The sequence below is a fragment of the Carcharhinus amblyrhynchos genome, chromosome 26 (genome assembly GCF_965287045.1).
Source record: "Carcharhinus amblyrhynchos chromosome 26, sCarAmb.v2.hapA, whole genome shotgun sequence".
Lineage (NCBI taxonomy): Eukaryota > Metazoa > Chordata > Chondrichthyes > Carcharhiniformes > Carcharhinidae > Carcharhinus > Carcharhinus amblyrhynchos.
Genome location: NC_137349.1, coordinates 42,631,447 through 42,646,580, shown reverse-complemented (window position 1 = coordinate 42,646,580; position 15,134 = coordinate 42,631,447). Strand labels below are relative to the sequence as shown.

The 15,134-nt window shown below is 46.4% G+C and overlaps 1 protein-coding gene across 4 annotated transcripts in view; it reads left to right on the top strand.

The window, feature by feature from the left end:
• The window catches only part of wdr55 (WD repeat domain 55), a 59,230-nt gene that overhangs the window by 33,469 nt on the left and 10,627 nt on the right, over positions 1-15,134 (top strand). For 2 of the 4 annotated variants that reach the window (XM_080213304.1, XM_080213305.1), the window contains exons 2-4: positions 5,994-6,048; positions 6,981-7,049; positions 8,315-8,460. In XM_080213304.1, coding sequence (XP_080069430.1) covers positions 6,046-6,048; positions 6,981-7,049; positions 8,315-8,460 — 218 coding nt within the window. In that variant the 5' untranslated portion in view covers positions 5,994-6,045. Of the gene's footprint in view, positions 1-3,367; positions 3,438-4,880; positions 5,008-5,993; positions 6,049-6,980; positions 7,050-8,314; positions 8,461-15,134 lie in introns of those variants that run through there. The other 2 variants (XM_080213302.1, XM_080213303.1) reach the window with 2 other exon arrangements.

The following is a 15,134-nucleotide window of genomic DNA, read 5'->3' as shown; positions in this document are numbered from 1 at the left end:
TTTACATCCCACCTGAAACATCTGTATCCTAAGCTGCCAATCCTCTCCTTCCTTTAACGAAGCCTTTATAATGGCAACAACATCACAGTTCCAAGTACTAATCCAAGCTCTAAGTTCATCTGCCTCACTCCTCGCATTGAAGCAAATGCACTTCAGTCCATCAGACCCTCTTTGATTAGCAACTACACCCTGCCTGCTCTTTCTCTGAGTCTTACTGACCCTGCTCTCTTGTTCCCCTTCAGTTAATTTCCCTTTGTTTTGGTTCCCATCCTCCTGCCAAACCAGTTTAAATCCTCCTGTGTGACACTAGCAAACCTCTTGACCAGAATGTTTATGCCCTTCCAGTTTAGATGCAATTCTTCTTGTACAGATCCCACCTACCCCAGAAGAGATCCCAATGGCCCAGATACCTGAAACCCTCCCTCCTACACTAGCTGTTTAGCCACGTGTTGAGCTGTTCTTTCTTCCTATTTCTAGCTTCACTAGCACTTGGGACAGGGAGTAATCCTGAGATTACAGGTTTAGAGGACCTGCTTTATAACTTCCAACCAACTCCCTAAATTGCTGCTGCAGGACATTACGTCTCCTCCTACCTATGTCATTAGTACTAATATGTACCACAACCTCTAGCTGTTCACCCTCTCCTTTCAGAATGCTTTCTGCTCATTCAGGGACATCCTGGACCCTGGCACCAGGGAGGCAACATATCATCCTGGAGTCTTTTTCATGTCCACAGAAGTGCTTATCTGCATCCCTAACATCAAGTCCCCTATAAATATTGCCCTAGTGTGGTAAACACTTCCTCCACAAATGTTATCCAGGACACAGGGAGCATCCTGGAGTTCCCACATTGCACAGGATATGCACTCTCAAAGTTGAAGCTGCCCTGCACTCCTTTACTTATTATTCAAACTTATTACTGCTAAAAATTATTCTCAATATGAATAAAGCTTAGTTATTAATAAACTTTGCTACAATTATAAATCTAATATTGATAAAAACCTACTAATATTTGATGCACTTTATAAGTAGTAATAAACCTTACATAAAAATTCCTACCTAATATGTTCATTTGCTGGTTGTTTAGACTCAGACCCTAGGCAGCCAAACAAATTACAACATTCTTGTGATGTCACACCTCAATGGTTAGTGGTTACCACTGCTCTCTCACAGCGCCAGGGATCCAAATTGGATTCCAGCTGGGGGTTTGTCTGTATGGAGTTTGCTCATTCTCTTGTGTCTATGTGGGTTTCCTCTGGGTGCTCTGGTTTCCTCCCACAGTTCAAAGATATGCAGGTTAAGTGGATTTGCCATGGTAAATTGCACCTTAATGTCTCAAGATGTGCAGTTTAGGGGTGTTAGTTATGGTAAGTGCATGGGGTTACAAGAACAGGGCAGGATAGGACCTGGGAAAGGTGCTGTGTTGGAGAGTCAGTGCAGACTCAGGAGGCTGAATGGCCTTCTCCTGCACCATCTACTCTGACTGTCCATAGCCTAATCCTAATCCAAAACCCAACCCCAAACCTCCCAGCCTAACCTTTAAAGCCTTAACCCACTAAACCGAAATCCAACTCCTACATGAAACTCAATCCCTTCTCCTTATTGCCCTTATTGCCTAACCCCTATCTCTTCTCCCACCCTTAATGTTCCACCTGACCCCCTCCCCTGCTTCTCAACCGCATAAAAGCCAACATATCTCCATCTCTCTTCAGTTCCAAAGAAGGGTCATATTTGTCTTTAAATACTAACTCTGTTTTTGTTTCCACAGAAGCTGCCAGAATTTTACTGGTGCTTTCTGTTTGACTCTCTACGCAGTCAACCTTCCTGTCTAACATCTGGAAATTTGTGCAAAATTGGAAGAACTCTCTCACAGACTAGTCTAGCAAGAGTCATACTCACTGAATCATTGCCTACAGCCATTGTCCCAGACTCCTCCATCGGCAGTTATATCCTGCATGTCCCAGAATCAGGCTATATGCAGTAGTCTAAAGCCCATGATATTTCATTGCATCAGGCCAAACAAGGAACCCAGCTGGTTAGCATCTACTGACCTCCTCAGCTGACAAATCATTACTCCTCCACATTGAACACCAACTGGGGGGGAGCATTGAGGTTGCCAATGGTACAAACTTTGGGTGGAGAACTTCAAAATGGCTCAATAGCACCACGATTGATTGAGCTGACCGTGTTGTGAAGGATGTACCTGCCAGGCAGGGCTTGTAGCAGGTGCTGAGAGAACCAATAAAAGTGCAGGGTTTAAAGGAACCGGAACTTTTAGACTAATAGATTACAACTGATTCAAGAACTGCTTCTTCCCTGCTGCCGTCAGACTTTTGAATGGATCTACCTCGCATTAAGTTGATCATTCTCTACACCCTAGCTATGACTGTAACACTACATTCTGCACCCTCTCGTTTCCTTCTCTACGAATAGTGTAATTTCTCTGTATAGTGTCAAAAAACAATACTTTTCACTGTATGCTAATGCATGTGACAATAATAAATCAACCCAAATCAAAGAAGTTGGCTGCCCCAACAAGAAAACAGGCTTCGAGCAACAAGAGGGCAATATATATCATTGCCTCTTGGGATTTTGGCTAAGATCATTGGATCAAGCTCAGGACAGGGTGCAATATCTTATCTTCTCACTTTGGATATTGTTTGTCTCTTTAGTGGGACCATGCGTGGATTCAGATTGAAGTGGAGATTCAGTGCTAGGGACCCAGGTTCAATTCCAGCCTCGGGTAACTGCCTGTGTGGAGTTTGCATGTTCTTCCTGTGTCTGCATGGGTTTCCTTCAGGTGCTCCAGTTTCATAGAATCCCTACACAAAGAGGCCATTCGGCCCATTAGAACTATACCAGCCACAATCCCACCCAGGCCCTGTCCCCAGTACATTTACCCTAGCTAATCCCCCTAACACTAAGGGGCAATTTACCACAGTTGACCTAACCCGCACAGCTTTGGAGTGTGGGAGGAAACCAGAGCACCCGGAGGAAACCCATGCAGACACGGGGAGAATGTACAAACTCCACACAAGCCCAGAATTGAACCTGGGTCCCTGGTGTTGGGGAAGTATTGTTAACCACCGCGCCGCCTGTTTCCTCTCACAACCCAGAGATGTGTGGGTTTGGTGGATTGGCCATGCTGAATTGCCCCTTAGTGTCAGGGGCATTAGCAGGGTGAATATGCAGGGTAATGGGGATGGGGCCTGGGTGGGATTGTGGTCAGTGCGGGCTCGATGGGCTGAATGGCCTCTTGCCTGTGGACAGGCTGTCCTCCTGTTGCTGGGCAACGCTCCCCCCAGCACACCGCGCCTGACCTTTACCCTCTGAGGGGAGGTCACCACCTCCGCCCCGCCCCAACACGTCACTGCGTCCCGGCAGTGACGTCATTGCCAGTCAGTGGCATTCTGGGAATCACAATGGCGGCGCGCATGGTGAGAGAATCCCGGAGAAAAACCCGGAGAATCGGCGGGGGAGAGAGTGGGGGGTGCCCGGGGTGGGGAGAGAGAGGGAGAGCAGAGTGTGGGGGGTGGCGGGGGGGGTTGGGGGTGGGGGGGGGGTGGTGCCGGGTGGGGGGGGGGGGGGTTGGGGGTGGTGCCGGGTGCCGGGGGGGGGGGGGGGGTGCCGGGTGCTGGGTGCCGGGGGGGGAGAGTGGGGGGTGCTGGGGGGGGAAGAGTGGGGGGTGCCGGGGGTGGTGGAGGAGAGTGTGGGGGTTGCTGGTTGGGGATGGGGAGCGTGGGGGGTGCGGGGAGCGTGGGGGGGGTGGGGGGTGCTGGGAGCGGGGGGGGGGGGTGGGGGGTGCTGGGAGCGGGGGGGGGGGGTGGGGGGTGCTGGGAGCGGGGGGGGGGGTGGGGGGGGGTGGGGGGTGCTGGGAGTGGGGGGGGGTGGGGGATGCTGGGGGGGGTGGGGAGTGGGGGGGGTGGGGGGTGCTGGGAGTGGGGGGGGTGGGGGATGCTGGGAGTGGGGGGGGTGGGGGGTGCTGGGAGTGGGGGGGGTGGGGGAGAGGGGGGCTTGGGGCGCGGGCTGGGGGTGGTGGGGGGGGAGAGGCATGGGGGTTTTTGGAGGGGGGAAGCAGTGGAGGGAGGTGTGGGGGTTGGGGAGGAGGTGGGGGCAGAGGGAGTGGAGGCTGGGGTGGGGCAGAGGGAGGGAGCTGAGGGTGGAGTGGAGGGAGGGGAGTTGGGCATTGAGCAGAGAGTGGGGTTATATGGGGAGGTAGTTTGGAGTAAGGCTGTGGGAGGAGGGAAGAGTGTGCGGGGAGGGGTGTTGAGGTAGAGGGAGGGGAGTGAGAGATGCAAGTGAGCAGTGTTGGATGTGGTGGCGAGAGAGGGGTGGGATGAAGGGGAGTGGGCAGTAAAACTGCGGGTGACGAGTGGCAAGTAACATTTATACCACACAAGTGTCTAGCATTGCCCAACAAGAGAATCTAACCATTTCCCGTTGACGTTCAATGACGTTACTTCTACTTTGGATATTAATGTAGAATTGGCCAAACTAGTTAGGCAGTTCCTCGGGTTCCTCTCCACTTCGATGGCTGATGAGGTTCTGCCACATGGGGAAGGTGGTGCCTTGTGGGCCGGGTCAATGGGCTGGTTAGAGCTTTGTGCACTTGTTAAAAAGGTTCAATTTCACTTTTGCATGTTTCTGATAAAATCTTTGGGTTTTGATGCCTCCCCAAATGTACCTTCTCCATTTAAGTCAGTCAGTGGCTCTGTTTGACCTTTTTTTTGGTGATGCTTTGAGTACATCTGTCCTCCTGGGAGTCTCCTGCTCCATCCGGGTGCTGAGTAGACTAGTTGTTCCTGGAGTCAGGAATACAAACAAGTCAGTTAAAGGCTGAGCTAGCATACTGGTATCGATGATGAATGTAATCATCTATGTTTATCTCCAATGAGCAGAGGGTCCCACAATTTGGAAAATGGTTGTTGTTTACCTGGAAGCGTTGTGCTATGGGGTCTGATTGAAATCATGCATAGCTGGTTGGATGAACCACTTTATTTTATAAACGTAAGTTTATTTGTTAGTCACAACTAGGCTTACATTAACACTGCAATGAAGTTATTGTGAAAATCCCCTAGTCGCCACACTCCAGCACCTCTTTGGGTACACTGAGGGAGAATTTAGCACGGCCAGTGCACCTAACCAGCGTGTCTTTTGGCTTCCGGAAGGAAACTGGAGCACCCGGAGGAAAGGCATGCAGACTCCGCACAGACAGTGACCCCAACCAGGAATCGAACTGGGTCCCTGGCACTGTGAGGTGACAATGCTGACGTCTGTGCCACTCTGGCAATGTTTTTGTATTTTCTCATTCTCTCCCTCCAGCTGTCCAAAGACATTGCTGATGTTCAGAGTTCCTTTTGTCTGAATTCCTCTAGACTATCTCCAGAATTGTAATTCCACTTTTAATCATGTGTAGGTCAGTGGGGAGAAACACAGCCTCAAGGTAAAGGGGGGGGCGGTTTAGAACGGAGTTGAGGAGGAACTTCTTCACTCAAAGGGTGGTGAATCCCTGGAATTCTCTGCTCGTTGAAGTGGTGGAGGCTGCCTCGCTAAATATATTTAAGACGCGGGTAGATAGGTTTTTGATGAGAGGGGATTAAGGGTTATGGGGAGAGGGCGGGAATGTGGAACTGAGACACGACAGATCAGCCATGATCTTATTGAATGGCGGGGCAGGCTCGAAGGGCTAGATGGCCTACTCCTGCTCCTATTTCTTATGTTCTTATGCTTTCTCCACCAGGAATTCACCAGTCATTGTGATGGATTCCCACGTGGACTCTGTTTAGATGCAAATGACTCCTAATCCAAGTTCTTTTTAGCTTTGGGCAAATCACCATTAGACTGAGAAGAGTGGCCAGAAATGTGGTTTCTCTTTTGTGTTAAACGCTGTCATTCATCTTGCAGTGTAATTTGCTTTATTTTATTTTACTTGCAAATAAATTGGAACAAATATTTTAGCCTGCCTTTCACTTGACATTCTGTTCTCTTCCCAGCTGCCATTGGATTGAAGGGAAAAATCCCAGATAATTGTAACCGACAGAATTCATGGTAATTACTGAATTGCTGACCGGCTGATCAGGAATAAAGATTGGGGTTTGTGTTTGTAAAAAGTGGAAGTTGCTCCAGCGTGAGCAAGGGACACGTGTGCGTGAGAAATGGGCTGAATGGAGACACTGGATTGATGCTGAGACATTCTCTGGGCTCATTGGCTTGCTGATCATGTGATAGAACATTCCAGCGCAGTACAGGCCCTCTGACCCTCGATGTTGCACTGACCTGTGAAACCACCTAAAGCCCATCTAACCTAAACTATTCCAATATCATCCATATGTTTATCCAATGATCATTTAAATGCCCTTAATGTTGGCGAATCCACAACTGCTGTTACAGGCAGGACATTCCACGCCCTTACTACCCTCTGAGTAAAGAACCTACCTCTGACATCTGTCCTTAATTATCACCCCTCAATTTAAAGCTATGTCCCCTTGTGTTAGCCATCACCATCCAAGGAAAAAGGCTCTCACTGTCCACCCTATCTAATCCTCTGATCATCTTATATGCCTGTATTAAATCACCTCTTAACCTTCTTCTCTCTAACGAAAACAGCCTTAAGTCTCTCAGTCTTTCCTCATAAGACCTTCCCACCATACCAGGCAACGTCCTGGTAAATCTCCTCTGCATCCTTTCCAATACTTCCACATCCTTCCTATAATGCAGCAACCAGAACTGTACGCAATACTCCAAGTGCGGCCGCACCAGAGTTTTGTACAGCTGCAACATAATATATTTGATATATTTGCGAACTCAGTTGGGGTCTTCATATTTCAGCATTTTTCAATTCCTTATTCTGTTTTGGGGCTGCAACTGTATCGAGAATCAGAGCAAGTGATAACAGGAAATTGAGCAGAAGGACCAGTGTGTATTTAGCAAAGTGTTCAATAAACGTTCATGCTTTTTTCTTCTTCTTTGTGTTTATTCAGGAAGGACAGAATATGCAAGAAAGTTCCGGTGTGTGTGAAGCTGCTCAGGAGGCATCCTTGACCAATGAGGTAATTGCCATTTCCCACCGGGAGCACGGAGTTGACAGTGGGAATCTGGGCCTGCCCCTTCGTTACTGGTTTCGGTTGTGGCTCTGTGTGGACTGCTGTGTTCTGAGTCACAAACTCAGCTTGCTGTCTCACCCCAGACACTTGAACATCGAATCCAGTGGAGGTTAAAGGACTGTTGCGTTATATTTTAAATGAGATCTTAAACAGATGGATAGAAAAGAACTCCTGACATTTGGAGGAAGAGCAGAATTCTCCTCTGTACCCTGGCCAGTAAAGTATGCCTTTAAAACAAAGCAGCTGTGCTGCATATTGGTTATATTGCTGTTTATAATTTCCTGTATTAGGAATGACGGATAGAAAGTAATTTATTGGCTGTAAAATGCTTTGGGTTTTGTTGAGGTTGTGATAGATGCTAAATAAGTGCAGCATTTTTTTTTGGAAAGAAATAGCGCGTTTATCGCTTTAAACAAATGGATTGCTTTGACAGTTGGTTTGTGTGCAGTACGGAGACGTGATTAGGTAGTGAATAAATAACTAACTAATTGATTTGGGTGCTGATGATTGAGAGAAAATGTTGGCCTGGACATTCCTGCAGGAATCTTCCCCACAAATTACAGCAAAGCCATTCAACTGATCAGTCTGTGTCAGTGTGTAGCCCCTGTGCAACCAAATAGTCCTCCTCATGTTTATCTGATCTGTTCCCATATCCTTGGAACCTCCCCTTCTTCATGCACTGATCCGGACTAATCTTGAATATTGACTTCCTTAATCCACGATCTTGGAAATAAATTTCACAGGAGCATCCTCTGCTCTGTGCTAAAACTCTTATAATTATTCCTTTATCACTGGCTCCATGTTCTTTATCCCTCAACACAATGTGCACTTTTTCATCCTTTGAGGAAGGTGGGGTTTTGGTTTATTGAATCTTCTGATAGTGTAGCTCTCCCTCAATCTGCACTGGCGTCTCAGCCTGGGTTATGTGCTCAGGTCCCTGGAGAGATGGAATCCACTGCAGATGCTTCAGTTTAAACAATCCAAACAATTTCACCAAGGACCTTTAGAACAGAGAGAAAAGCTTTCTCTCAGCCAGTATTGCAGCTAAATCTCAGATGATAGGGCACCTCACTTACTGATTATACTACACTTACTCTGATTACACAGAGCTCCTGCCTGAGTTTAATGATTTTGTACCTTTGGGATTGTTTGAGGACCTGTGATTTGCTGAAGCTGACCATATTCCTGCCTCTAACCTCTTGCCCTGACAGGATGATTCTGAAGATGAGGAGGTGAAAGAGCCCAGAGTGAGAGAGACTCCTGAAGACATCACTTTTGATGCAATTGTAAATACGATAGACTTTCACCCAACCCGGGATGTCATTGCAGCGGGAGATGTGGATGGAGATGTTTATGTGTATGTGTTTCACTCTAGTCTTATCATCATTATCAGAGCAATCTGCTCAATGTTTAGCACAGGTAAAAAAAAATGCACATGTATAAGTTGAATTTTTGAAATGTGCACACGTGTGAGGCCAACTCTCACCAAAAGATAAAGTAAAAACAAATGGTATATGACGATCCCGGAGTAAAATGCAACATATTCTGTTAGGGGAGCATTGTGGCTGTAATTGTATCACTGGGTCATCAAGCAGTCAATTTCTGTTCCCTTTGGGTCCCTCGGAGACCAACTGCAAGACAGGCTTATGAGTTTCAGGCTAACTTTCTTCCTAAAATGTGAATTTTAATTTCATGGGTTGAAATCCTTGTTGGTAAAGTCAATGTTTATTAGCCAGCCCCAGTCTCCTCAAGATGGTGCTGGTGGGGAAAGTAGAGACAGCAGGCTTCCTTCTCTCCAGGGTATTGGTGAAGCATTTTCTTGAGATTCTGACAGTTTTTTGTGGTCAATATTCTCAGTTTTTTGTTTCCATATTTTTAAAGTTTAGCTTGGGGAATGTTAAGAAAGTGGGGTTTTGCTTTGGTCCCAGAAGCATGCACAGGGATCTCTGCGAGCAGGAGAGGAGTAAGAGGAATTGAACCTTAAGTCTCAGCCTATCAGGCTCCCCTTGTCTCCAACATCGCTCCCCTTGTCTCCAACATCGCTCCCCTTGTCTCCAACATCGCTCCCCTTGTCTCCAACATCACTCCCCATCACCAGGTGGGTTTTTACAACAATCGACAATAATTTCACAGTCACCATTAGACCTTTAATTGGGAGATTTTGTTTTTATTGAATTCAAATGTCACCATCTGCTGTGGCGACTTTGAATCCATGTCCGCAGAGCATTGATTACTAGTCCAGTGACAATATCACTACCTCTCCTATTCATGTATAAAAAGTTAGCTTTAAAACCCCATCATAAATGCTGTCATTCTATTAGAAATCTCTCCCTGACAGAATCTGAGACTGATTTCTTTTGGCAGAAAGGAAACCAAAATATTATTTATTTAACACAGATTTCCTTCCCTGATCCTCGCACGTTAGGCGTAGACTAAAATCATGAATAGGTCACTGAGATAGTAGGACGGCGGCGCGGGCTCATTGGGCCGAAGGGCCTGTTTCCCGTGCTGTGATGTTCTTTGTTCTTCTTTACATGAACATCCTTCAATGAATAATTAAAATTATCAATGCATTTTTAGCTTTAAAAGGGTTTTATGTGAAAGAAATTATGTAAACAGTTTGAATAGTATTAACCTTTGAACAATTGTGATTTGTTTTGGTTGATGGAAAGTGATAACAGTTAAAATGGTAATGATTGATAAACTCATAAGTAAAACAATGGAAAATTGTCGACACTCTGTACCTAGGGCAGTTTTCAGGAAATTACCCCCAGATTCCCACACCCACTCTGTCAGATCTTTGCAGATTAACTTGTGCTTGTTCCACATATAGTCCAAGACATCGAGGTACACAGATAGTGAGTTCAAATTCCAACTGTTCCCGACAGTCTGCTGCCCTTGTCCTTCCAGGTGGTAGAGATTGCAGTTTAGAAGGTGCTGTTGAAGGAGTCTTGGTGAACTGCTGCAGTGCTTCATGTAAACGGTACACGCTGCTGCCATTGTACAACAATGGTGGAGGGAGAGAACGTTTAAGGTGGTGGATAGAGCTGACTTGCCCTGGATGGTGCTGAGCTTTGAGTGTTGTTGGAGCTGGAGTCATTCAAGCCGATGGAGATATTCCATCATACTCCTGGCTCGTACCTTATAGATGGTCGAGGTTTCAGGGAGTTAGAAGATGAGTTACCTTTTTCCACTCTGCTTCAGTGGTGGAGGGAATGATTGGTTATGGATGGAGTTTTTAAAGATTCTTTCACAGAATGTAGCTGTCACTGGTGAGACCATCCCTCATCCCTAATCACCTCAGAGGAGGTGGTGATGAGTTGCCGCCTTGAACGCACAGTGTGGGGGTGGGGCAGGCTTAGTTGGAATGCTCTTTCAGAGAGTTGGTGCAATGTGATGGGCTGAATGGACTCCTTTGACACTATTGGGATTCCATGGTGGTACTGCTGTTGAATGTCAATAGGAGATGGTCATTGACTGGCACGTGTGGCACCAACGTCAGCCCGAATCTCAATGTTCAGGTCTTGCTGCACATGGACATAAACTGCCTCATTATCAGAGAACTGTGAATAACACAGTAGTCAATGGCCATCTGCATTGCCATTTTTGGCCTTAAGATAGAACACAAATCATTGATGAAGCAGCTGAAGGTGGTTGGGTGTGGGAGTTTTCCACTGCAGGAACTCCTGCGGTGATGTCCTGGAGTTCAGATGATTGACCTCCAACCACAGAGCCATCTTCCTTTGTGATTGGTGTGATTCCAACTAACAGAGTTTTACACAGTGACTGTGACATTGAGTGAGGGGGAATGGTGAGTGTGACAGTCGGAGGGAGGAGGGGGGGAGCGTGACAGTCAGTGGGAGGAGGGGGGAGCGTGACAGTCGGGGGGAGGAGGGGGTGAGCGTGACAGTCGGGGGGACGGGGGGGGTAGTGTGACAGTCGGTGGGGGTCGCTATCAGTCTGTGGGGTGGATCTGGGATCATGAGGTTGTGTTCTGTTTTTTCATGAGCAAGTCCCAGCCTGGGACTGAGAGCAATTTTGATTCCTTTTTTTTATTCATTTATGGGACATGGCGTCGCTGGCTGGCATCTATTGCCCATCTCTAGTTACCCTTCTTCAGTGGACAGTTGAGAGTCAACCACATTGCTGTGATTCTAGAGTCACGTGTAGGCCAGACCGGGTAAGGACGGCAGATTTCCTTCCCTAAAGGATGTTAGTGAACCAGATGGGTTTTTTCCCAACACTCAGCAATGGTTTCATGGTCGTCAGTAGATTTCTAATTCTAGATTATTTTCATAGAATTCAAATTCCACCATCTGCTGTGGCGGGATTTGAACCCAGGTCACCGGAACATTAGCTAAGTTTCTGGATTAATAGTCTAGTGATAAAACCACTCGGCCATCACCTCCCCCTCCTTACTTAAGGAAAGATATTATTTCATTGGAGGCCGTTCAGAGAAGATTCACTCAGATGATCCCACGTATGGAGGGATTGTCTTATGAAGGAAAGTTGAACTGATTGGATGCTGCTGGTTAGAATTTAGAAGAATGAGAGGGGATCTCATTGAAACATATCAGCTTCTTAAGGGGCTTGACAGAGTAAATGTTGCGAGGATGTTTTCCCCCATGGACCAGAGGGAACAGAGTCTGGGACCAGAGTCACAGTGTAAAGAGTTTAGAGGGGGTGGGTTTCATGAAATTTTATATCAATATGTGGAAGGCCTAACAAGGAATGGAGCAGTGCTGGATCCGGCTCCGGGGAGCGAGGCCGGAAAAGTGTTCAAGGTGGCAGTGGGGGAGCATTTTAGAAATAGCAACTTCAACACGGAATGGTTCAGATTTGTTCCAGACAAGGAGAAAAATGGCCTGCAAAAGACAACTTTGGACTGGGAGGAAGGCAGGTTTTATTAAAATAAGCCAGGATTTGGCCAAAGAGGACAACAGCTCCTCACAGGAAAATCTACAGCGGAATGGTGGGAGGCATTCAAACAGGGACTGGGGAGAGTACAGGTTCAACATGCCCCCTGTGGGGGTAAATGTAGGAGTGGTAAGTTCAAGGATGTCTAGGACAATTCAGGACTGGATGAGGAAGAAGACAAAGCCTTTGAGTAAGTCTGAAGGAAGCAATTCAGCTGCAGCACTTGAGGGATATAGGAAGTGCAAAAAAGGGGCATTTAAAAAAGACTTGCAAACATGATTAGAGAGAATCCTAAAATATTCTGTAAATACATTAAGGGGAAGAGGTGAACCAGGGTAAGAGTAGAGCCCATCAGTGGCCAAGAGAACGATGTGTGTGAAGCTGCAGGATATTGGAAAATAGCTAAATGAATACTTCTCATCGGTTTTCATTCAGGAAAAGGAGAACCATAGGTACAGAATTCAGGAAAGGGGATACCGAGCAACTTGTATAGTTTGACATAGGAAATGAAGAGATATTGGAGGCTATGGCGGATTTATAAAAGGACAAATCCCCAGGCTACTGTGGGAGGAGAGGCAGGAAATTGCAGGGGGCTCAGACACAAATTTTTAATTCCTCTTTGGACACAGGGGAAGAGGACTGGAGGACGGCTAATGTGGTTCCAGTTTTCAAGGAGGGTAGAGATGAACCAGGAAATTACAGACCAATGAATCTCACGTCAGTGGTAGGGAAACTATTGGAGAAAATTCTGAAGGAGTGAATTAATGTCCACTTGGAAAGGTAAGCGTTATTTAGGAATAGTCAGCATGATTTTGTCAGAGGGAAGTTATGCCTAACAAATTTGATAGAATTTTTTTAAAGAGTGATCGAGTGGATGAAGTAAGTTCAGGATGATATAGTTTATATGTATTCTTGCAAAGATTTTGAAAAGGTTGAAGCACGCAGATTTCAGGGAAATGTGGCGAGCTGGATCTGAAACGGACTTGATTTGGTTTATTATTGTCACGTGTTAACATACAGTGAAAAGTATTGTTTCTTGCGTGCTATACAGACAGAGCATACCTTTCATAGAGAAGGAAATGAGAGCATGTAGAATGTGATGTTACAGTCATAGCTAGGGTGTAGAGAAAGATCCACTTAATGCAAGGTATGCCCACTCATAAGTTTGATGGCAGCAGGGAAGAAACTGTTCTTGTGTTGGTTGGTACATGACCTCAGATTTTTGAATTTTTTTCCCAACACAAGGAAGTGGAAGAGAGAATGTCTGGGGTGTGTGGGCTCCTTAATTATGCCGGTTGCTTTGCCGAGGTAGCGGGAAGTATAGACAGAGTCAATGGACGAGAGGCTGGTTTGCGTGATGGATTGGGCTACGTTCACATAGAAATATAGAAGATAGGAGCAGGAGGTGGCCATTTGGCCCTTCGAGCCTGCTCCACCATTCATTATGATCATGACTGATCGTCCAATAGCCTAATCCTGCTTTCTCCCCATAACCTTTGATCCCGTTCAGCCCAAGTGCTATATCCAGCCGCCTTTTGAATACATTCAATGTTTTGGCATCAACTACTTCCTGTGGTAATGAATTCCGCATTTTTTAGATTAAGAAACATTCCCTCACCTCTGTCCGAAATGATCTACCCTGAATCTTCAGACAGTGACCCCTGGTTCTGGACTACCCCACCATCAGGAACATCCTCCCTGCATCTATCCTGTCTAGACCTGTTAGAATTTTGTAAGCCTCCATGAGATTTCCCCCCTCATTCGTCTGAACTCCAGTGAAAACAATCCTAACCTGGTCAATCTCTCCTCACACATCAGTCCCACCATCCCCGGAATCAGCCTGGTAAACCTTCACTGCACTCCCTCGAGGGCAAGAACATCCTTCCTCAGAAAAGGAAACCAAAACTGCACCCGATACTCTAGGTGTGGCCTCACCAAGGCCCCTGTATAATTGTAACAACACATTCCTGCTTCTATTCTCGAAACCTCTCACAATGAAGACCAACATACCATTTGCCTTCTTTACCGCCTGCTGTACCTGCATGCTTACCTTCAGTGACTGGTGTACAAGGACGCCCAGGTCCCTCTGCACACCCCCCTCTCCCAATTTACAGCCATTCAAATCGTAATCTGCTGCCTTGTTTTTGTTTCCAAAGTGAATAACCTCACACTTATCCAAATTATACTGCAACTGCCACTGATTAACCCATTCACCCAACCTATCCAGATCGTTCTGAAGGATCTTTGCATGATCTTTTGTAGTTTCTTGTGGTCTTGGGCAGAGCAGGAGCCATATCGAGCTGTGATACAACTAAAAAGAATACTTTCAATGGTGCATTTGTAAAAGTTGGTAAGAGTCGCAGCTGACATGCCAAATTTCCTTAGCCTTCTGAGTACGTAGAGACATTAGAACATAGAACATTACAGCGCAGAACAGGCCCTTCGGCCCACGATGTTGCACCGACCAAAGTGAATTACCTCACACTTCTCCGCATTAAACTCCATCCGCCACCTCTCGGCCCAGCTCTGCAACCTGTCTAAGTCTCCCTGCAAACTATGACACCCTTCCTCACAATCTACCACACCTCCGACTTTGGTGTCATCAGCAAATTTACTAATCCACCCAACTATACCCTCATCCAGATCATTAATAAAAATTACAAACAGCAGTGGCCCCAAAACAGATCCCTGAGGCACACCACTTGTAACTGAACTCCATGACGAATATTTACCATCAACCACCACCCTCTGTCTCCTATCTGCTAGCCAATTCCTGATCCAATTTCCTAGATTACCCTCAATCCCATACATCTGCATTTTCTGCAGAAGCCTACCATGGTGAACCTTATCAAACGCCTTACTAAAATCCATATATACCACGTCAACTGCCTTACCCCCATCCACCTCTTTGGTCACTTTCTCAAAAAAATCAATAAACATTGGTGGGGCTTTCTTAACTATAGTGTCGGCATGAGGGTACCAGGACAGGTTGTTGGTGATCCGGACACCTAAAAACTTGAAGATCTCAACCCTTTCTACTTCGCCACCATTGATGTAGACAGGGGCATGTTCTCCTCTATGCTTCCTAATGTTGATGACAAGCTCCTTCATTTC